The sequence below is a fragment of the Triticum urartu genome, chromosome 4A (genome assembly GCF_056163025.1).
Source record: "Triticum urartu cultivar PI428250 chromosome 4A, HENAU_Tu73, whole genome shotgun sequence".
In the NCBI taxonomy this organism is placed as follows: Eukaryota; Viridiplantae; Streptophyta; class Magnoliopsida; order Poales; family Poaceae; genus Triticum; species Triticum urartu.
In genome coordinates, this window is record NC_141876.1 from 528,284,209 (window position 1) to 528,307,576 (window position 23,368).

General features: G+C 45.8%; 3 protein-coding genes across 5 annotated transcripts; 1 reads left to right on the plus strand and 2 right to left on the minus strand.

Moving 5' to 3' along the window:
- The first annotated feature begins 7,707 nt into the window (after window positions 1–7,707).
- Window positions 7,708–14,167, plus strand: LOC125552526 (eudesmanediol synthase-like). The gene is made up of 6 exons (XM_048716124.2): window positions 7,708–7,928; window positions 8,042–8,321; window positions 9,149–9,521; window positions 12,872–13,090; window positions 13,264–13,399; window positions 13,528–14,167. The coding sequence occupies exons 1-6, from the start codon at window positions 7,815–7,817 to the stop codon at window positions 14,074–14,076; spliced, it is 1,671 nt and encodes a 556-aa protein (XP_048572081.2). The 5' UTR covers window positions 7,708–7,814; the 3' UTR covers window positions 14,077–14,167.
- Window positions 14,168–15,421: 1,254 nt separating this feature from the next.
- On the minus strand, window positions 15,422–17,052 carry LOC125552525 (B3 domain-containing protein Os03g0212300-like). 3 transcript variants are annotated; one of them, XM_048716123.2, is made up of 4 exons: window positions 16,670–17,052; window positions 16,267–16,555; window positions 16,109–16,188; window positions 15,422–15,990 (listed from the first exon to the last, which is right to left on the minus strand). In XM_048716123.2, the coding sequence occupies exons 1-4, from the start codon at window positions 16,841–16,843 to the stop codon at window positions 15,715–15,717; spliced, it is 819 nt and encodes a 272-aa protein (XP_048572080.2). In that variant the 5' UTR covers window positions 16,844–17,052; the 3' UTR covers window positions 15,422–15,714. The 3 variants fall into 3 exon arrangements, with proteins under 3 accessions (XP_048572080.2, XP_048572079.2, XP_048572077.2); XM_048716122.2 differs by having other exon boundaries at window positions 16,061–16,188; XM_048716120.2 differs by having other exon boundaries at window positions 16,061–16,555.
- A 138-nt stretch (window positions 17,053–17,190) lies between these two features.
- LOC125552524 (Leucine-rich repeat (LRR) family protein) lies at window positions 17,191–22,209 on the minus strand. Its single transcript, XM_048716118.2, has 9 exons — window positions 21,865–22,209; window positions 20,136–20,205; window positions 19,728–19,774; window positions 19,490–19,598; window positions 19,184–19,269; window positions 18,753–18,843; window positions 17,754–17,839; window positions 17,536–17,622; window positions 17,191–17,435 (listed from the first exon to the last, which is right to left on the minus strand). Exons 1-9 carry the CDS (start codon window positions 22,192–22,194, stop codon window positions 17,322–17,324), a joined length of 1,020 nt encoding a protein of 339 aa, XP_048572075.2. The 5' UTR covers window positions 22,195–22,209; the 3' UTR covers window positions 17,191–17,321.
- Window positions 22,210–23,368: the final 1,159 nt, after the last annotated feature.

The window sequence follows — 23,368 nt, forward strand, 5'->3', positions numbered from 1 at the left end:
TCCTTCTTGATCCAGCAAGGGGAAGGAGAGGTTGATGGAGATCTAGCAGCACGACGGCGTGGTGGTGGAAGCAGCGGTGATCTCGGCAGGGCTTCGCCAAGCACCAACGAGAGGGAGAGGTGTCACGGGGGGAGAGGGAGGTGCTAGATACTTGGGTGCGGCTGCTCTCCCCCCACTATATATAGGGCCCCTAGGGGGGCGCCGTCCCTAGGAGATGGGATCTCCAAGGGGGGGCGGCGGCCAAGGGGGACTTGCCCCCCAAGCCAAGTGGGGCGCCCCCCACCCCTAGGGTTTCCAACCCTAGGCGCAGGGGGAGGCCCTTGGGGGGCGCACCAGCCCACCAGGGGCTGGTTCCCCTCCCACTTCATCCCATGGGGCCCTCCGGGATAGGTGGCCCCACCCGGTGGACCCCCGGGACCCTTTCGGTGGTCCCGGTACAATACCGATTACCCCCGAAACTTTCCCGATGGCCGAAACTGGACTTCCTATATATAAATCTTCACCTCCGGACCATTCCGGAACTACTCGTGACGTCCGGGATCTCATCCGGGACTCCGAACAACTTTTGGGTTACCGCATACTAATATCTCTACAACCCTAGCGTCACCGAACCTTAAGTGTGTAGACCCTACGGGTTCAGGAGACAAGAAGACATGACCGAGACGACTCTCCGGTCAATAACCAACAGAGGAATCTGGATACCCATGTTGGCTCCCACATGTTCCACGATGATCTCATTGGATGAACCACGATGTCGAGGATTCAATCAATCCCGTATTCAATTCCCTTTGTCAATCGGTATGTTACTTGCCCGAGATTCGATCGTCGGTATTCCAATACCTCGTTCAATCTCGTTACCGACAAGTCACTTTACTCGTTCCGTAACACATCATCCTGTGACCAACCCTTAGTCACATTGAGCTCATTACGATGATGTTTTACCGAGTGGGCCCAGACATACCTCTCCGTCATGCGGAGTGACAAATCCCAGTCTCGATTCGTGCCAACCCAACAGACACTTTCGGAGATACCCGTAGTGCACCTTTATAGTCACCCAGTTACGTTGTGACGTTTGGCACACCCAAAGTATTCCTACAGTATCCGGGAGTTGCACAATCTCATGGTCTAAGGAAAAGATACTTGACATTCGAAAAGCTCTAGCAGACGAACTACACGATCTTGTGCTATGCTTAAGATTGGGTCTTGTCCATCACATCATTCTTCTAATGATGTGATCCCGTTATCAATGACATCTAATGTCCATAGTCAGGAAACCATGACTATCTATTGATCAATGAGCTAGTCAACTAGAGGCTCACTAGGGACATGTTGTGGTCTATATATTCACACATGTATTACGATTTCCGGATAACACAATTATAGCATGAATAATAGACAATTATCAGGAACAAGGAAATATAATAATAACATTTTATTATTGCCTCTAGGGCATATTTCCAACAGTCTCCCACTTGCACTAGAGTCAATAATCTAGTTACATTGTGATGAATCGAACACCCATAGAGTTCTGGTGTTGATCATGTTTTGCTCGAGGAAGAGGTTTAGTCAACAGATCTGCGACATTCAGGTCCGTATGCACTTTGCAAATATCTATGTCTCCATTTTGAACATTTTCATGAATGGGGTTGAAGCGACGCTTGATATGCCTGGTCTTCCTGTGAAACCTGGGCTCCTTGGCAAGGGCAATAGCTCCAGTGTTGTCACAGAAGAGAGTCATCGGGCCCGACGCATTGGGAATAACTCCTAGGTCGGTAATGAACTCCTTCACCCAGATTGATTCTTGTGCTGCCTCCGAGGATGCCATGTACTCCGCTTCACATGTAGACCCCGCCACGACGCTTTGCTTGCAACTGCACCAGCTGAGTGCCCCACCATTCAAAATATACACGTATCCAGTTTGTGACTTAGAGTCATCCAGATCTGTGTCAAAGCTAGCATCGACGTAACCCTTTACGACGAGCTCTTCGTCACCTCCATAGACGAGAAACATATCCTTAGTCCTTTTCAAGTACTTCAGGATATTCTTGACCGCTGTCCAGTGTTCCATGCCGGGATTACTTTGGTACCTTCCTACCAAACTTACGGCAAGGTTTACATCAGGTCTAGTACACAGCATGGCATACATGATAGACCCTATGGCCGAGGCATAGGGGACGACACTCATCTTTTCTCTATCTTCTGCCGTGGTCGGGCATTGAGCTGTGATCAATCTCACACCTTGCAATACATGCAAGAACCCCTTCTTGGACTGATCCATATTGAACTTCTTCAATATCTTGTCAAGGTACGTACTCTGTGAAAGACCAATGAGGCGTCTCGATCTATCTCTATAGATCTTGATGCCTAATATGTAAGCAGCTTCTCCAAGGTCCTTCATTGAAAAACACTTGTTCAAGTAGGCCTTTATGCTTTCCAAGAATTCTATATCATTTCCCATCAATAGTATGTCATCCACATACAATATGATAAATGCTACAGAGATCCCACTCACTTTCTTGTAAACGCAGGCTTCTCCATAAGTCTGCGTAAACCCAAACGCTTTGATCATCTCATCAAAATGAATGTTCCAACTCCGAGATGCTTGCACCAGCCCATAGATTGAGCGTTGGAGCTTGCACACCTTGTCAGCATTCTTAGGATCGACAAAACCTTCCAGCTGTATCATATACAATTCTTCCTTAAGGAAACCATTAAGGAATGTCGTTTTGACGTCCATTTGCCATATCTCATAATCATAGAATGCGGCAATTGCTAACATGATTCGGACGGACTTCGGCTTCTCTATGGGTGAGAAAGTCTCATCGTAGTCAACCCCTTGAACTTGTCGATAACCCTTAGCCACAAGCCGAGCTTTATAGATGGTCACATTACCATCCGCGTCTGTCTTCTTCTTAAAGATCCATTTATTTTCTATGGCTCGCTGATCAACGGGAAAGTCAGTCAAAGTCCATACTTCGTTTTCATACATGGATCCTATCTCGGATTTCATGGCTTCCAGCCATTTGTTGGAATCTGGGCCCGCCATCGCTTCTTCATAGTTCGAAGGTTCAGCATTGTCCGACAACATGATTTCCAGGACAGGGTTGCCATACCACTCTGGTGCGGAACGCGTCCTTGTGGACCTTCGAAGTTCAGTAGCAACTCGATCTGAAGTTTCATGATCATCATCATTATCTTCGTCCCTAGTCGGTACAGACACCTCAGGAACAATTTCTTGAGCTGCGCCACTCTCCGGTTCAAGAGGCAATACTTCATCAAGTTCTACTTTCCTCCCACTTACTTCTTTCGAGAGAAACTCTTTCTCTAGAAAGGATCCATTCTTGGCAACAAAGGTCTTGCCTTCGGATCTCAGATAGAAGGTATACCCAATAGTTTCTTTAGGGTATCCTATGAAGACGCATTTTTCCAATTTGGGTTCGAGCTTTTCAGGTTGAAGTTTCTTGACATAAGCATCGCATCCCCAAACTTTCAGAAACGACAGCTTAGGTTTCTTGCCAAACCACAATTCATGCAGTGTCATCTCAACGGATTTTGACAGAGCCCTATTTAAAGTGAATGCGGCAGTCTCTATAGCATAACCCCAAAATGATAGCGGTAGATCGGTAAGAGACATCATAGATCGTACCATATCCAATAGGGTGCGATTACGATGTTCGGACAAACCATTACGTTGTGGTGTTTGTTGGGGATCGTAGCAGAAATTTAAAATTTTCTACGCATCACCAAGATCAATCTATGGAGTAATCTAGCAACGAGGGGAAGGGGAGTGCATCTACATACCCTTGTAGATCGCTAAGCGGAAGCGTTGCAATAACGCGGATGAAGGAGTCGTACTCGCGGCGACTCAGATCACGGTTGATTCCGATCTAGCGCCGAACGGACGGCGCCTCCGCGTTCAACACACGTACAGCCCGGTGACGTCTCCCACACCTTGATCTAGCAAGGGGAGAAGGAGAGGTTGGGGAAGACTCCGTCCAGCAGCAGCACGACGGCGTGGTGGTGGTGGAGGAGCGCGGAACTCCAGCAGGGCTTCGCCAAGCACTACGAGAGACGAGGAGGGAGAGGGGTAGGGCTGCGCCAACAGGGAGATTGAATCGTGTGTTGGGCTGCCCCTTTGCCTCCACTATATATAGGGGGAGAGGGAGGGCTGCGCCCCCAGCTAGGGTTCCCACCCCAAGGGGTGCGGCAGCCCTAAATCCCATCTAGGGTGGCGGCCACAAGGGGGAGAGGGGGAGGCGCACCTAGGGTGGGCCTTAGGGCCCATCTGCCCTAGGGTTTGCCCCCTTCCCCTCTTGGAGGCGCCTTCGGCCTTGGTGGGAGGCGCCCCAGCCCACCTAGGGGCTGGTCCCTTCCCACTATTGGCCCATGTAGGCCTCCGGGGCTGGTGGCCCCACCTGGTGGACCCCCGGACCCCTCCGGTGGTCCCGGTACACTACCGGTGATGCCCGGAACACTTCCGGTGGCCAAAACCATACTTCCTATATATCAATCTTTACCTCTGGACCATTCCGGAACTCCTCGTGACGTCTGATATCTCATCCGGGACTCCGAACAACATTCGGTAACCGCGTACATACTTTCCCTATAACCCTAGCGTCATCGAACCTTAAGTGTGTAGACCCTACGGGCTCGGGAGTCATGCAGACATGGCCGAGACAACTCTCCGGTCAATAACCAACAGCGGGATCTGGATACCCATGTTGGCTCCCACATGATCCACGATGATCTCATCAGATGAACCACGATGTCAAGGATTCAATCAATCCCGTATACAATTCCCTTTGTCTAGCGGTACGATACTTGCCCGAGATTCGATCGTCGGTATCCCGATACCTTGTTCAATCTTGTTACCGACAAGTCTCTTTACTCGTTCCGTAACACATCATCCCGTGATCAACTCCTTGGTCACATTGTGCACATTATGATGATGTCCTACCGAGTGGGCCCAGAGATACCTCTCCGTTTACACGGAGTGACAAATCCCAGTCTCGATTCGTGCCAACCCAACAGACACTTTCGGAGATACCTGTAGCGTACCTTTATAGCCACCCAGTTACGTTGTGACGTTTGGCACACCCAAAGCACTCCTACGGTATCCGGGAGTTGCACAATCTCATGGTCTAAGGAAATGATACTTGACATTAGAAAAGCTTTAGCATACGAACTACACGATCTTGTGCTAGGCTTAAGATTGGGTCTTGTCCATCACATCATTCTCCTAATGATGTGATCCCGTTATCAACGACATCCAATGTCCATGGTCAGGAAACTGTAACCATCTATCGATCAACGAGCTAGTCAACTAGAGGCTTACTAGGGACATGGTGTTGTCTATGTATCCACACATGTATCTGAGTTTCCTATCAATACAATTCTAGCATGGATAATAAACGATTATCATGAACAAGGAAATATAATAATAACCAATTTATTATTGCCTCTAGGGCATATTTCCAACAGTCTCCCACTTGCACTAGAGTCAATAATCTAGTTCACATCGCCATGTGATTAACACTCACAGGTCACATCACCATGTGACCAACATCCAAAGAGTTTATTAGAGTCACTAATCTAGTTCACATCACTATGTGATTAATACTCAATAAGTTCTGGGTTTGATCATGTTATGCTTGTGAGAGAGGTTGTAGTCAACGGGTCTTGCCATATTCAGATCCCTATGTATTTCCCAAAACTTTATATCGTAGATGCTGCTGCCACGTTCCACTTGGAGCTATTCCAAATTGTTGCTCCATTATGCGTATCTGGTATCTCTACTCAGAGCTATCCGGATAGGTGTTAAGCTTGCATCAACGTAACTCTTTACGTCGAACTCTTTATCACCTCCATAACCGAGAAACATTTTCTTATTCCTCTAAGGATAATTTTTGACCGCTATCCGGTGATCTACTCCTAGATCACCTTTGTACCCTTTTGGATCTTAATGTGACGTCCCAAGTGTTGGAGGTGACTAGCATTGTGACATATGTCCAATCAAGTTGAAGAAGACGACTAGGTGGCAATCAAAGACGATGTATAAAACGTTAGAAATGACTCAATTAATATTCATGAATAATCTGATCATAAACCCACAATTCATCTGATTCCAATAAACACACCGCAAAAGACTATTACATCGAATAGAACTTCAAAAACATCGAGGAGAGCATTGTATTGAATATCAAAGAGAGAGAAGAAGTCATCTAACTATTAGCTATGGACCCGTAAGTTTGTGGTGAACTACTCACGCATCATCGGAAGGCAGTAAAGATGATGTAGAAGCTCTCCGCGATTGATTCCCCCTTCGACAGAGTACCGGAAAAAGCCTTCAGATGGGGTCGTGGAAGAACAGAAACTTGCGGCGGCGGAAAAAGTGTTTGGGGTGTCTCTCTGTTGGTTTCCCGATTTTAGAGAATTTCTAGATGTAAAATTAGGTCAAACAGAGCCACGTGGGGCCCACAAGGCATCAGGGCGTGCCATGTTGCCTTGTCGTCTCCTTGCTTCTCGTTGGTCTCCTCCCGAAACTTCTAGGGTCTCTTTTTTTTAGAAAAAATGTCAAAAAGTTTCGTAGCGTTTGGACTCCGTTTGGTACTAATTTCCTGAAAAACAGAAAACAACAACTGGCGCTTAGCACTGAATTAATAGGTTAGTCCTAGAAAATGATATAAAATATCACAAAAGTTATATAAAACATCCAAAATTAATACTATAATAGCATGGAATAATAAAAATTTATAGATATGTTGAAGATATCAAATGACATCATAAGCTTTATGAAGTCAATCTTGAACAGAACGGCTTTAAGCCCCTTTATCTTGACTTCATGGATAACCTCATGAAGAACGGCGATCCAATCCAGAATGAACCGTCCTTTGATGAAGGCGGTTGATTCTAATGGGTAAACCTGGGAGCTATAAGACTCGCCCTACTGGCGTACCCCATAGTAACGATCCGCGCCCAGAACCTTAGGAATTAGCGAGATAATCCTGAAAACCCTGGAAAAACTCCCGAAACAGAGCAAGGATGCTCTCCTTGATTGTCAGCCAGAATACCTGAAAGAAATGGACTAGCAACCCATGGTGCCGCGGATTAGACTGAAATATGTGGTAAACATAACAAAACATGTGGGTTTTTTTTTGCGAAAGAAAAGGATTGCATTAATCTTACAATCCTGTTGGCAGAGGGTGCCAACAAAACATGTGATCAGATCAAACTGTGGCATCCCTTTTCCCTGGACGTATCTCACAGAACTCATGTGTCCTCCGACTCCGACACGGTATGAACAATGACCAATGAGTCGCCCATCGTACGCACGTAGCTTCTTGGTCAGCCAGACTGGGAGAGCAATTTGCCAAATGGGGACACCGTCGAACCAACTAGAGTCCAGCTCTCCATCTCCCATACCATCATGTCAGCTACCACGGCCAGCTTTGGAAATCTGTGCACTTGCGTACGCGCATCGATCTGTGATAAGGTGTTTTTCACATGCTCACTCTGGTCTATTTGGGAGTAATAATTGGCATGGATGAGAATCCAATATTTGCTTCACTTCTCTTCTCCCCCTGTTCACACAAATGACACAAGGCTTGCAGTGTTCCAGTGTGCAACTTGTCGATGTGCTCAACTTGTCAATGCTTGCTCTATAAATAGGAGACTCGATTGCTAGGAAGAGCATGCACACAAGATATATACACGCCAATAGAGCAAGCACTACTGGTTAATGAATTAAGCATTAACCAGTGCAACTGAATATCTCTAGCCTGCCGGTTGGCATATACGAGCTGATACGGGCATACATGGCTGCGAGCAAGCCTGCTGCTACTGCTGATCCTGGCAAGCAGGAGATGGGCGCCTTCGAGCCCTGCGTGTGGGGCGACTTCTTCGTCACCTACAACCCTCCCCTCTCACAGGTCAGGCACGCATGTCGCCTCGTCAGTCATACACTCTCAGATGGGTCGCCGTCTCTCTCTCTCTCTCTCTCTCTCTCTCTCTAATCTACGTGTGTGATCTGCGTGATGTGTAGAGCTTGGAGAGGAGCATGCGCGAGAGGGCGGAACAGCTCAAGGACCAAGTGCGCGGCCTGTTCGAGGACGGTGAGGACAGGAGCGTGGCTGATGTGGTGACACTGGTGGAAACGCTCGAGCGACTCGGCATCGACTACCACTTCCGCGGCGAGATCGGCACCGCCTTACGGCGCATCCTGAACGAGGAGCCCGAGCATGGAACTACCTCCCCCCACGACCTCCACGTCGCCGCTCTTCGGTTTCGTCTACTTAGGCAGCATGGCTTCTGGGTATCTGCAGGTATATACTCCCTCCGTCAAGAAATTAATGTATCCATTTCTACTACAAGTATTTCTGGATGGGGGAGTATATTTTCTATCTATAGACATGAAGTGCTCTCTCCCGAGAAAAAGAAAAACAAGAAGTATTCTACCCAACAAATATATATATATATATATATATATATATATATAAAGACAAGCAAATGATATATGATGAGAAGTTCAGTGATCTCAATGCCACTCTAAATTTATGTCTAGAAGGTACAATTTTTCACAGAGCTTCAAGATTCGGAAATTGCACTTTTGTTGCTTAGATCAACCCAACATCTTCAACCTGTCATTTTATCTTATGTTTGTTCTAGGATTTATTTGCTCTTCGATCTGAAGAAACATGGTAGGAATCAATTGATAAATTACGTGTCTTGCTAACATCACAAATTAAGGCATACATCATGATGCTATATAATGTCGCTGTTCCATATTAGTTGAAGTTCTACCTTTGTCATAACTCCGAAGTTAAACTTCTTTAAATTTGATCAAATCTTTACATAGTAACTACATCAATTTTTATCAGTTTCTCCGACAAGTATTTCCGGACGGAGAGAGTGTCTATTAAATATAAAACACCAACTTAGTCTCATCAGATTATAAAGTATATCTCGGTCACTTGGTGTTGTAGATCTTAGCACACTCTTCTATAAAGTTAGTGAAACTTAAACAAGTTCAACTTCGAACAAACCTAAAACTTCAAGTAATTTTGAGAGGGGGGGGGGGGGGGTATGTACCATTGAAAACATGCAAAAGCTGAACTATATAATATGATGAAGCTTGCATAAATGCATACAGATATATTTGACAAGTTCAAGGACGAGACTGGAAATTTCAGCCCGAGCCTACGCAATGACCCGGTAAGCCTGCTGAGCCTTTACAATGCAGCGCATATGGCGACACCTAGCGAGGACACACTAAACGATGTCATCGTCTTCTCGAGGTACCACCTCGAGGTATTGAGAAACAAGCTTAGGCCACCAATGGCGGAACAAGTCTCACGTGCCCTCGACATCCCTCTCCCACGGACAGTGGGGCGGCTGGAAACAATGAACTACATAAGGGAGTATGAGCAGGTGGAGTTAAACAGCGGACCGCTGTTGGAGCTCTCCAAGCTTGATTTCGAGCTGGTCAGGTCCCTTCACCTCAAGGAGCTCAAGGCTCTATCTTTGTAAGTTGACATTTTTTCCCATTTCTTCCTTGTAGTTTTTCTCATCCTTAATGGTTTTGCTAACTGTAAGTCTGGTTGAGTTTTTTTTTTTGGCGCGGAAGTCTGTTTGAGTTTTTTTTTTTTTTTGGCGAGGGAAGCCTACTTGAGATTTTCTTATACCAAATAATTCGATTTCAGAAAAAGTGCAACTTAAATCAAAGTTGCGCCTTTCTAGAGCAACATATACATATGAAAACATCAATCCACTTAGATGAGGAAGATATTATCTTTAATTCCTAAGCAATTTTAACATGGTCCCTCCCTCTCATATGAAGAGAGGGGGTAAAAGGAGTACGAAAAAACATGAAAAAGACCACACCTAGTGGCTCCAAAAGAGTGACATATCCGGCCGGTGCACCGCCCTTGTGGTGAAACCAGTGCACCGGCGATCGAACAAACACTCGACAACTTTTCGAAAATGCGTGAAAATAATTTAGTACGTAAACATAACATACATGTACCATGTTATAGAAGTTCAAATGTAAAAATTTAAACATAATTTGAAAAGCAAAAACGACGAGTTCAGCACTAATCTAGTTAATTGTTAGAATAAATCCGAGGCGCTCCGTTGATTTACCGAGGACCAAGCAATCACATGAGCACGACACCGAAATTTGTTAACGAGGTTCATCATCATGGCTATATCCCGGGGCCTGACTACGGGCGCTCCTCCCCGTGACACCGTCACAATACCGCACCCCAGCCGCCCGGGCACCGGAACACGCCGCCGGCTCCCCCGCGTTCCCGTGCTATTATGTTGGCATAGGTTACATCGTGTGTCTACCCCCGCTATATATGAGAGGCCTAGAATACAAGTGTCCTACTAGGACACGACTCCATATCCTATCTAAACACAATACAACTCAGAGTCCAACTATAACCTACCTTGTACACAATATTCGACACAACTCTAACAAACTCCACCTTGGCGAATATTCTTCACCATCTTGAATTCGCCAATGCGTCAAACTTCCATGTACATTGGACTTGAGCTTATCCCATGAGTACCGCTACTACTCCAAAGACTCCATATGACTCCACCCGCAACTTGTAGTCCCTCCTTTTCTTGACCACAGTCAACACTCGAGCAAAATTAAGTTCCTTATTACTCTAGTTTATGCTCCCAACTTCCAGAGCATCAGTTCAACGCCATCACACACTGATCACTGACCTGCGTGAAAGTGAACAACTCATATATTGGGTGTCACACATAAGAGTTACCTGAACTCAACATCACCGCTCCTTTCTTGACCGCCTGTTTGAAACATGAAGGAATCACCGTTGCTTGTAGTCATCCCGAGTCAAATTCGCAGTTGTCTCACCACATGTATGACCACCAGAGCCCTGGCCCGTCTCCATGCCCCGTGCATACCGCACGCCTCGCCGCTATTACCGCGTCGAGCCTCCGCTGTCCTGGTCGAGTCTCAAGGGCCGCGAACCCACACCACTCAACCTCCACTGCAGAGTACCATCGATCATCACCGACCGATGACGAGTTTCACGCTTCCATCAGACCACTGGGCTCCAGTCCGAACTGCGTGCCACTCGCTTTTCCCCCTTGCTGAATAGGCTTTGATTCCCTGAATCATTACATCGCAGCCCCTCAATCCAGCTCCACCTTCAACATGACTCCATGGTAGATGATCAGTTCACCCCGCGCCCCGTCGACTTCAAGCTCTCATGTGCACCGTCTTGAATCGATCCTGCGCCATAGTCTTGTCGAAGCCACACAAGCCTCGGGCCTGTGCCGCGTGTTTCCACGCCCAGAAGTCGGTCACCATCGGCATCACGCTTCTATGTCGTCGCCGCCGCTCTCACCACCGTCTTCTATATCAACCGACTTGCGTCGATCCATCAGACTGTCCAGTCCGACCCAGCCGAACTTGTTCGACTGCATGACACGCTCGAGGCTCCCAAATCGTCTTCCAAGAATTTCCGTCCATCGCGTGATTATTCCTTCTCAGCTGACCTGACTTCCTGCAACGCCTTCAAGCATCCCTATTGCACCAACAAATTTTTCATCCTTGTCTGCCATAACCCAAGGTTTCCTGTCCCGTTGAACTTCTTCACCTCAAACCAAGTACCCATTGGTGCCATGGTTCTTTGTATAGCTGACCGTGTGAAAAATATCCTTAGCTCAATCCTTGATGCTAGCTATTGCTTTGCCCGTGCCCATGCTCTCCTGGTGTATTACCACGTAATTTTCTTCACCAATTTGATTTGATCCTGCCTCTCTCTGTCACACGAGGACTTGGTCCTCTTTTTGTCCAAAACAGATCTCACCTCTCCTGTGTTGCACATCATATCAGCACTACACAAGGGCCTAGCCCATCAAGCACGCACACAACTAACCACCAGGGCCAGCTTGGCACGTCCTAGGCTCATGCCCACAAGCCGCGTTGGCTTCGGTTCGCCCGCCTGCAGCCGTGCGCACCTGGGGCAGCTGCCCACACACGGGGCTTCCGCAGCTCCCATTGATGGAATCAACCGACCTGTTGCTTGCATGCCCGTGCGGCGCACCGTCCCTTCATGCACGCGCTCCTGTACGCTCGCCCGATCAATCCGATCGCCACACGTCTCTACTGCCGCAACGCGCGTAACCTTCCGCTGATCCAATCTCGTCGAGAACCACACCGGCCACCGCAGCCAGCTGCATCTCAAACTTGATACTTCCTCTAGATCAACATGAGTCGCCTCGATCTCAAACCTTGCTCTGATACCACTTGTTAGAATAAATCCGAGGCGCTTCGTTGATCTACCGAGGACCAAACAATCACACGAGCACGACACCGAAATTTGTTAACGAGGTTCACCATCATGGCTACATCCCCGGGGCCTGACTACGGGCGCTCCTCCCCGTGACACCGTCACAATACCGCACCCCGGCCGCCCGGGCGCCGGCACACGCCGCCGGCTCCCCCGCATGCCCGTGCTATTATGTTGGCATAGGTTACATCGTGTGTCTACCCCCGCTATATATGAGAGGCCTAGGATACAAGTGTCCTACTAGGACACGACTCCATATCCTATCTAAACATAATACAACTCAGAGTCCAACTGTAACCTACCTTGTACACAATATTCGACACAACTCTAACATTAATGAGCCAAATTTGTGACCCCATTTGAATAATTATTGTTGATAGCATCATCTCATCCATGACCCAGGACTACCCATGCATGCATCCTCTTTCCCTTCAGCGATCCAGGAACACCATGAAACCGACTGTTGCAGTATATCCTGCTAACTTCTACTAGTATGTACCAACATATTATATGATTTTTTGGGTTAAAATGCGTCCAATCTATAGGTGGTGGAGAGATCTTTACGACCATGTAAAGCTAAGCTATGCTCGGGATCGTCTAGTGGAGAACTATTTCTGGGCCTGCAGTGTGTTCCATGAGGAGGAGAGCTCTCGCACACGACTGATGTTTGTCAAGACGTTCGGTCTGCTATCCCTGATGGATGACACCTACGGTGTCCACGCGACCCTGGAGGAATGTTGTAAACTCAATGAAGCTATACAAAGGTTTGCAAAATATTAGTGTGCACATATATAGGGCAATTATTACTATGTCACTGAACTAAAGCTTAACCTGGTGAAAGTAAATTTAAATCAGTCTCGTCAAACTATCAAATGGCAGTGATCGATATCTTGGCTTTTATCGCTGTCTTAGATTCCTAAATCCTGATATACTGTAGATGGGATCGAAGCGCGGCATCTATTCTACCTGAATATCTGCATACGTTTTACATCAAATTGCTGGATAACATCAAAGAGTTTGAGGACACTTTGGGACCACACGAGAAGTACCGTCTATCTTACGCCGAGGAAGCGGTAAAAACTTATCAAAAGCATCCAATCCAATATATCAAGTTCAATAGCTTCATTTTTCAAGATATACTCGTGACATCATATTTCAGTAAAAGTCCACGTCATATCTGACATATGTTACTGTGTTGCAGATCAAGTCATTGTCTGAATATTACCTCCATGAGGCCAAATGGTCCAACGAAAAGTATGCCCCCAGCTCCAAGGAGCACCTAGAGGTGTCACACATGTCGTTGGGATTCCCCACACTGGCCATAGTGATGCTCATGGGTGTGGACAACACAGCAACCAAGAAGGCGTTCGACTGGGCAGTCAATGTCCCTAACATTGTCCGCGCAAGCGGGCAGATCACTCGCTTTCTCAATGACATCGCTTCTTACAAGATGGGGAAGACCAACAACAAGGATGTGGCCAACTCCGTGGAGTGCTACATGAAGGAGCACCTCGTTGCGGGGGAGGAGGCTGTGGCAGTGATCTCAGCGTTGGCTGAGGACACGTGGAGGATGATGAACCAGGCTTGTATGGAGATAGAACCAGCACCATTGCCAGCGGCACAACTTGTGGTAAACTTGACAAAGATGCTAGAAGTCATATACCTCGGTGGTAGGGATGGCTACACATTTGGTGGTGACCTCAAGAGCCTCATCACCGGGCTCTTTCTCAAGCCAATCGTTGTCGGTTAAATTATCACTCGTGCAGTTTGGTGGATTGTTTAGATTGTACTTTGGATAGTTTTGATGATGTTTTCAACAAAATGGAAGGGAACAAATAATAGGTCTCACGCGTGATGGTGGTATATTTTCTGGCCAAGCAACCCGCAAGGCTAGATGTCTACAGTGTTAGGTTGGAGACCTAAGTGATGCTGGACAAAGAGTGTGATTATGATCTACAGAAATGATTTGAGATAGGGAAGTCATAAGACAGCATGAATAACGCGTTCATCATTGCTCCAGTAAAGAATGCTCATGTCAATACATAATCCTGACCCGTCCATCTCTTTTTCCGGGGACGAGTGACGCGTGCATCATTATTGGGCAATCAGAATTAGCAGGCATTGTTGTGTGTGTTCATCATTTTTTTTTTAGTTTTGAGGCATGGATATACGGCTAAGTACTCAAGAAGTGTTGGGAAACCGGAGCCATGTGTGGGTGTGACTGGAGGCCAAGTCGTGACGCATCTCCTAGCCCCTCTAGTGCTCCACACCTGATGTTAAGTGGGTACTCATCCCTTCACCTCCTACCCCTATATATTTAGATGAAGAGCAATCATTGTACGTGAGTTCATCGCAAAGAAGACTCCTCTCTATCTGTGTCAATTTATTTTCCGTACCTTGACGTGATCTACTACTTCGTCTACTATGCTCCCGCTCCGTATCCTTAGACCGGACTCGCGGGAAGAGATTGTTGAGGTACAATACTTGGTGAAGAAGATGATGCCCGTCCCTACGGAGAGAAAGAAATGACGGCACGGTCTGTTAACTGAAGCGCAATGACAGGCTTCAGTAAACTGTTACAGTGTGCCGGATGGTAAACAGGGATCCGCCACTGCCGTGGACCGTTGATCTGGCGAGTTTCCAGCCAACCGCTATCTTCCTCTTCTATTTCTTCAGTTATGGCCTTGGTGTCTTGTTCGTCAGATATCTTCAGGTTCAACGAAGCAGGGTCTTGACAAGCGGCCTGTCCGTGAGGGGCGGTGGTTGAGGCATCAGATCAAGCGTGAGGGACCGAGAGAGGTAGGTAGGAGCTGGCCGTAGCCATATCTCTTTACTCAAACTGGCGCCGTCGTGTCGCCGTCCGTCCTCATCTCATGTTTGCGTCAGTTCACTTCACCGAAAGTGGATCCTGATTCCTGATTTGAATGCGGATGTGAGCTAGCGAGGAGGCCGGTTTCTTCTTCTTCTTTTTCTTCGTTGCACGACGAAGTTCAGATTCTTCTCCATCTCTTGTAAACCCATATCGTCAGTAAGATGGCCTCAGTTTAGAGCATGAAGTCGTTGTGTAGGCAAAGCAAGCCATGCATGTGTAAACGTGAAACTGAAAATCTTATCCTTGTAGCACAAAGATGACAATTTCAAACAAGAAATTAAGCGAACAATCTCATCCTCTTTGCACACACGATCGAGGAGGCACAGAGTCAGGCGGTTTATTCTCTAACTAGTTACTCTGCTGCTACTAGCATCAGAAGGCACTGATCCAGGTTTCAGAACATACCAAGACGATCCGAAAGCTTCAAACAACTACTAGAAAAAGTAAAAAGAACTCCATTGTCCTGATCATTGTGCCATGCATGCCGGTGATGAGCACGCCAACACGGCCGGCTGATCATTCCACGAAGGTGCCGTCCAGCTTGCGGACCTGCACCTTGAGCTCGTGGTCCTCGCCGCCAGCGCGGAGCGCGCGGAAGAAGCAGGTGTCGCCGACGGTGAGGCGGTTGTCCACCAGGAACTGGTGCCACCCGTACCTGAAGGACGACCGGGTCTTGCCGCCCGCCCGGTTGGTGTGCTTCAGGGTCACGCCCCACGACTTGCCGCTCATCCGCAGCACCACCTTGCTCCTCTCCGCGTACCCGTGCGCCTCATGGAACTCCAGCGGCACGTTCTGCACCCAAATGATCCACGCACCCCGAAATTAGTTGCTGCTAGCACATAAGAAAGATGCTAGCTCTCACCAGATACTGCTGCTGCTTCTCGAGGAAGTGGCAGCCGCTCAGCCTGACCGTGAACTGCGACGTCGGAGCGTCGTCGACCTCCACCTCCGCCGAGCTGCTGCCGCCACTGTCGCTGCTGCTCCCACTGCCTGGCCAAATGCGAAAACCATCCCTGTTACAACCACCGTACTCAAACGAAGAGAAAGAAAGCAAGAAGAGGCGCGCACTGGCATCGTCGTCGTCGTGGTGCTTGTAGTGCCTGCGGCACATGCTCACGTCGAACACCTTCACGGTGAGCACGGCGTCGCCGTCGTAGCTGAAGACGAGGAAGTAGCCGAGCCGCAGGTCGTGCGCGCGGGCGAACCGCTCCCAGCCGCGCCCTAGGTATGTGTGGCCGTCGGCGTCCAGCACCACCTTCACGTCCCACAGGCTGCGGCGCCCGCTGCCGGCCTCCCGCAGCTTCACTTCCCGGGGCTCGCGGCCGGCGAGCACCTTGGCGAACTTGTCTGGCATCCTCTGCGACGACGTAGGTCAAGCAGCGGTTGAAATTGAACAAGTGGTGAACCAACCAACCAAACCAAACCCAGAGACCAATGACCAAGGATCACGGTGTAGAACCCAGATACGTACCAGTTTCTTCAAGGAATTGGAGAGCATGATGATGAAGAACTCGAAACCTGACGAGTCACTGGGAAAGGCCTTCTCCTCTTCCATCGTAGTCGTAGCAAAACCCTCTGCTTCTTCTTCTTCTTCTTCCTCCTCCTCCTTGCCTCTGCCCTCTCTTATCAGATGTGAATCGATCATATAGCAACGATGTAACAACAGATTCCTCCTGCTTTATTCACGTGTGTAGAAAGACGGCACCAGTCTTTTGCCCTTACGTGTCGAGCTCCGGTGGTGGGCTGCCTATGTATTGTGAGCTCCAAATTAACACGACTGCTGGACGATAGTTTAATTCTTGGCTTCTCACTTGTAACTGCTACTTGAGACTTGAGAGGGGAGCTTTGCAAAGCCCTCTCTGCTCATTTTCAAGCAGACAAATCTTTGCTGCCACCGAAAGTAGCATAATAAGATGGTGTAGGCTTAGACATGAGAGTACATAATATGCTGATAGTCAACGACTGTAGATTCACATGAAAGAGACAGTCTACTCATTTTTGTATGTTCTGTATTTATTGATTTCTTTACCGAATCAGATTGTGGGGAGACTGATATATACAAAGTTTACAGTTACTTCCAACTAATGAAGAAAAAACAAGTTCACTTGAATTTTGCCGCAAAACTAGCGTAAATCAATGCCTTCGTCCAGGGCTGTGGAGCCCATCATCACATTTGAATCAATCTGCTTGTCAAACTTCTTCCTTCTGCGCGCTTCAAATTCCCCGAATCCATCCATCTGCAACAGACGAGAAAGGGAATTAGGATTAAAATTAAAATTAAAATTAAAATAGTGTTGATTCAGTTGCAGGAATCTGTCGTGCCCTCATGTCACTAACTTGCTGAAACTGGTCCATCGAGATTGGGTTGCTGTGCAGTGACAAGTTCTGAAGAGCCTTGCAATCCTTCAGCAAGTTTGGGGGAAGCTGCAGCCAAAAAAAGAGTTTTGAGGATGGATGGCTCCTTAATTGCTTCTTGTTTCATAATGGCATGGACAAATATGTACATAAAGTGCACAAGATAGTCAAAGTTGCCAAATAAATTCACTGGCACATACCTGACGAATTTTGTTTCCATTCAATGATATAGATTTGAGGCAAGCAAGGTTGCAAATTGATGAGGGCACATCTTCGATTGTATTTCCTGAATATTATTTAGCATGAAGGTTAGCCAGAGGTAGCTTTGCTCAACACATAAAGCCGAACAGCATTATCCTAAGAAATAGTGATTTTACAACCGTAAATTATTTGCAGACTAGCAAATGGTAATCACTACTAAATCGATAACTTCTGGATATTTGTAGACAAGAAGGCAAGATAACATTCATAGCATAGTAATCATTACTACATCGACATTTAAAGTCCTGAACATTTGTAGACGAGAAGGCAAGGTAACATTCACAGCATGGTAATCATTACTAAATCAACATTTACATTTCTGGACATCTCATTTATATAAATGGTACAAGTCCTTAATTTCATGAAAGAAAAGATAATAAAAAACATACAGCCATTAACATGACAATAATGAAAGTAAGCAAATCTTAAGTTAATTAACTGGAGGCAAACATATAGAAATCTTATTATCTATTATTCTTTCATTCATCCAAAGCACAGCTAGTCGAGCTGATCCATACCACTTTCAGGCTCTGAGAAGGTAATATCGATGATCTCTGTGCCAAATGTCGAAGGTAATGTCGATGATCTCTGTGCCAAATGTTGATTTAGTATTGGTTTCTTTGCTGTGACTGGTGCCTGTCCCTTCTCCAGTTCTATATTTTTCTTTTTTGTATATATTGTGAAGTGTTGAAATTATTAGGTACAGATGTACATTGTCCATTTTGTATGGACAATTATCGAAATCGTATCATTTTTATGTTTCTTATATCACGTATTGACAAATTATGGAAGCTGTACCATTTCCATGTTTCTTGTGCTATGTATTAGTCGGAACGTACCTTGCCTGGCCACGATTACTAGTGCAAGCAAAAAGCGGAGAACAGGAAACTCAAATTATATAGGACTAGTAGTAGTATTGCAGAAACAAGCGGGTTTACCATTAGCCTGCAATTCTTCGAGGGACTTGCAGCCTCCTATTGATTCGGGAAGGGCATTTAGTTTGTTATCAGATACATTGAGTAGCAGCATCTGCATCAGTCAAACACAAAATGATGGTAAGCCATTGACAACAACACCACATAGCTCCACAATGCCAAAAAAGGATAACACTAGGGCATTGACCATTACAAAAAAAACGCTTTTGAACATTTAATGGTGACACAAAATGATGAAATGCAGACTGAATCATTTCATAAAATTAACTTATTTGACTAGACAGAAAACAAAGAATACTTCTGTTGTGAAACAAAACTCAATACTGACTGCATCTTTATGATTTTCGGAAATTAGACATTCCTTTTGTGCTTGAAAACAAGTCTTTTGCAGAGATAGGCTAAGTCTGGCATATTGAACCAAATAAAAAACTTACATTGCACAAATCTCCAACACTTTTAGGTAGGCACAGCAAAGAATTCTGAGAAACTGTAAGCTGCTGAAGATTTGATAGAGAACCCACTGAATCGAAAAAAAGATCATGTGAGAAAATGGAAACAAAAGTTGGTAGAATAATGTTATGAAAGTCATAACTCTGTACTAACTCCTTGTTAGGGCAAGGTTTTAGATTAGAACCTAGGCCACCTTTGTTATGTAATAATAAAATAATAAACCTATGGTAATACTTTGCTTGTTTCACTTCCATTCTTACAAAAAATATAGATAGGATGTATGAACTAACATTCTTCAGGCAAGACAGTGATCCTATTTCTGTCAAGCGTGAGGATTTTAAGGTTCCGCAGGTATCCAATATTAGCTGGAATGTTTTCAATCAAATTACCAGCCAAAACCTACAGGAACAAGAGGAGAAAACATCACTATCAAGCCGCCATTACTGAGAATGAACAAATGGAAGAACCGTTGCTTGCAAATACACATCTCTAAAAAAATCCAAGACATTTTTTACTAAGAATGCTTACCAGTCTTTGCATATTCACAATGGTACCAACTTCCTGGGGAACCTCAACTGCAAAACGAAAAGAAAGAATTGTCATTGCTCAAGAGAAATACAATTATACAAACATCAATGAAAAGAGCTTATGCAGTTTCAGGCAAGACAGCTTATTCAGAACAGGGAATTCAGCCCAGCACGGGTTTTGGATAAATTGTATCCACAAACTGGTAGAAAAAGAAATGCAAGAAAATAAAGGGTCCAATTGTAGCAAGTTGGCTTGAAATATAGCACTTTCTCACATTGTGAAGTGAAAAATAAATGTCATATAACTTCCAACCAGTTTCTTTCTGACTAAGTACAAGAAAGTGAGACAATACCAAGCATTAATGCCTATCACCCTGAATGGAGATAACTACTTAAAAATTCTGATTACCTATCTTGTTATTTGTCAAATCCAGAGTTCTAAGGGAATTTCCCACTTGCAGAACTTCCTGTGGTACCACCTGCATGGAATGATATTAAGTAACTCTGGAAGAGAAGTGCAATGTTACAGTAAGAAATGCAGAAAGGCACCCTTTTTCATGTAGACATAATAAGTTCACTTATATGCTAAATATTTGAAATATGAGAACTATCTAATAGGAAATATTTATACAAGGACAAACAACTGAGTAAGCACCATATGGATTTCACTTAGTGAACCAGTAACGATATCAAGCCCCCCCCCCCCCCCGGCGCACTCGCACACACACAAAGGAGAGAGAAAAAACACCAAAATCCATGACACCTGGACAAATAGCCCTTGTGCTGCTGACCTAAGGAGCCGCGTGTCTTCTGGCTCCTTGCTGGATTTCAGAAGGCCATGTACAGCGGTACAGAAGGTAGCGCTCGACAGAGACACCACCCATACCACCTTCTGTTGGAAGTTCACACTTCACGCACATGCGGGTACTAATCGTCATCTTCGCCATACAAAATTCAGTTCCTAGGCTTAATGCGAAGCTGAGATTTCGAAGGTCTGGGCATCAGCAGAGTGGCGTCCGTGGTTAGAAAATTGGACTCTGACAGCAGACCGGCTCCTAGCAAGCCAATAGCCCAGCACCTATATATGCCCTCTAAGCATCCAAAAACTGTTTACCCACCTGTGTGCTAGAAACCAATTGGAGTGGCAGTTATGGGACAAGCTAGTGCTGCTATGACGGCTTCACTCCTTCAGGGAAAATTACCTGGTATCCTGGAGGTTTGCCTCCCTAATTGATGAGCTAATTTCAACTGGCGGTAAGCGCTCTTGTTCCTGTTAATGCTTGTAGTGTGGGATGTTTCGAGCAGAGAAGCAGGCGTATAATTCAAGCAAAAGAAGCTTCCATCAATGTGGTTTCCAAGAATTAAAAATAAAAAAGACGAGGCAAACGCCCGGCTGTTGGCCAGGGCACGACACCTGCCAACACAATTGGGGCCTCTGTGTGGCTGGGTGAAACAACTAGTGCTTACCTTGTTAACCTCACCATTTTGGTTTCATCTGCTTTCAAGCTACAGGTGCTTACCTGTAGTTTGTAACATCGTATTTTCTCATCATCTATCAATGAAGCTGTCAGATAGCCTTTTGATTTTAAAAAATGTTAACTGAGAATTACATCGTCGCAGGCTTGCAGCAGTAACATCGGTACACATCAAGGTGTCGAAAGCATGACAGTTATTCGTAAACACTTCTAGGCATACCTTTAACAGTACTCTAGAGCTCCTAGAATGCTTAATTTTGGTGTGGCAAGTATGATAATCTTCCTAAGGTTGCATTTCCTTCATCATAATGACGAAACCAGCGATTAAAGGTGCAAAGTTTATCGTGTCATCAGCTAAAAAGATATTTCAGACAAAAGAAAAGCAACACAGTTCCAAGTTTTAGTGCATCACCACATAGGATGGCATGCTTTTAACTTTTATATCGGCAAAACTGCGCTTTCCTTCCACCTAGGATAGGAATCCTCCGTAGATACTCAACCAGTTAATGAGTTAATCAAACGGCGATGTACCATCACCCAGAAAAGGATCGTCGCCCGTACCGTCAACGTATAATCATCCGAAACTCAGGGGCGCTGGTACGATGGACGCCCCCAAAATGTCTATTTACAGGAAAGGGGAGGGGGGCTGTGGGCGATAACAACCTTCAGTTTGGCGTCCCGGAGGGCGACGATCCCGGTGGAGCGCCAGCGCGTGACGCGGCTGGCCGGCGAGTCCGAGCTCCGGCTGCTACAGCAGCCCATCTCCGCCGCCGCCGGCCGCCCGCGCGAGGGCGAAACTCGCAGATGCTTTCCCCTCCGATTCTGGAAGAGATTTTGTTTCAGGGGGGAGGGGCGGGCGACGACTTCGGCGTGGAGGCAGTTGGGGGCGGCCGGCGGGATCTGCCTTGACCTCGTCCACTCGCTGTCAGCTGGGGCCACCGCTGGGTGCCTCTCCCCGCTGGGCTGCGGGGCCCCGTACTGCTTACCTGGCATCTCGATCTTGTCAAAGGGTTATCTACGAGACTGACAGTGGCAGCCAAGTGGCAACGGACCAATTTTTTTTTCTGAACAGAAAAGTTGCCTTATTTGTAAATTTACCCATTCTGCTTTTCGAGTTGTTTTGTACTCCCTCAGTAAAGCAGTGAAACGCTTTAATATTTCTTTACAGATAGAGTACTGATTATCTTTTTATCTTCACTGACTCCAATACTTTTGTCAGAAATGTCTCTAAATGCTTTTCAAACAGTAACCAGCTAGTTTTGCTTAAGAAAATACTCATTGTGATGTTGTGATTAAAGATAGGATTACCGACGGTAAGAGAAAATGTCATGCTCACTTTAGTTGTCAATTTATCTTTGAACACTTGCCCATTGTACGAGGAAACCATCTGATACGAAAATCGTAAAGCGCGTGTGCAACCCTGTTAGGTTGCACGTAGCACACAACATCTTATCTTATTCGTGTATTGTACGCGTTGACCTCGTAACGTATTCTTGATTTTTCTTTATGCTCCCTCCGGTCCTTTTTAGTCTGTATATAAGTTTTGTCTGAAGTCAAAGCATCTCTACTTTGACCAAACCTATAGAAAAAAGTATCAAGAATTACAATGTCAAATCAATATTCTTAGAATCATTACGAAATGTAGTTTCATGGAATATATATTTGGCATGGTAAATGTTGATATTTTTAAATATATATTTGGTCAAACTTTGCAAAGTTTGACTTGACTCAAACCTAATACGCAAAGTAAAAATGACCGGAGGGAGTACCTTTTCCAATTCAATGACATACTTAATCCTAATTTTTATTGAGAGATAATGAAATGAGGGTATGTCATTCTGCTGATATGTCGTGCTCCCAATTGCGCCGCCGCTCATTTCCAGTACATTCAATGGCCGCACAAACTAGAAAATTTACATGGTATCATTTCATTTATACAGTATATAACTAATAATTTCTCCACGATGTAAGTGGTAGTTTGGTGCAAATGAATTATATGATATACGTATGAAATTGCACTGATGTGACCCTTTGGCCTAATCTCAAATTGTTTGATATTGTTCCATCACTTCCTAAATCTCAATATGGGAGATGAACATGTCTCACCCATTTACTGGTTGCCTTTCTCCTTCCAACATCTTAGTTTCATCGGTAAGAAATATAAAGA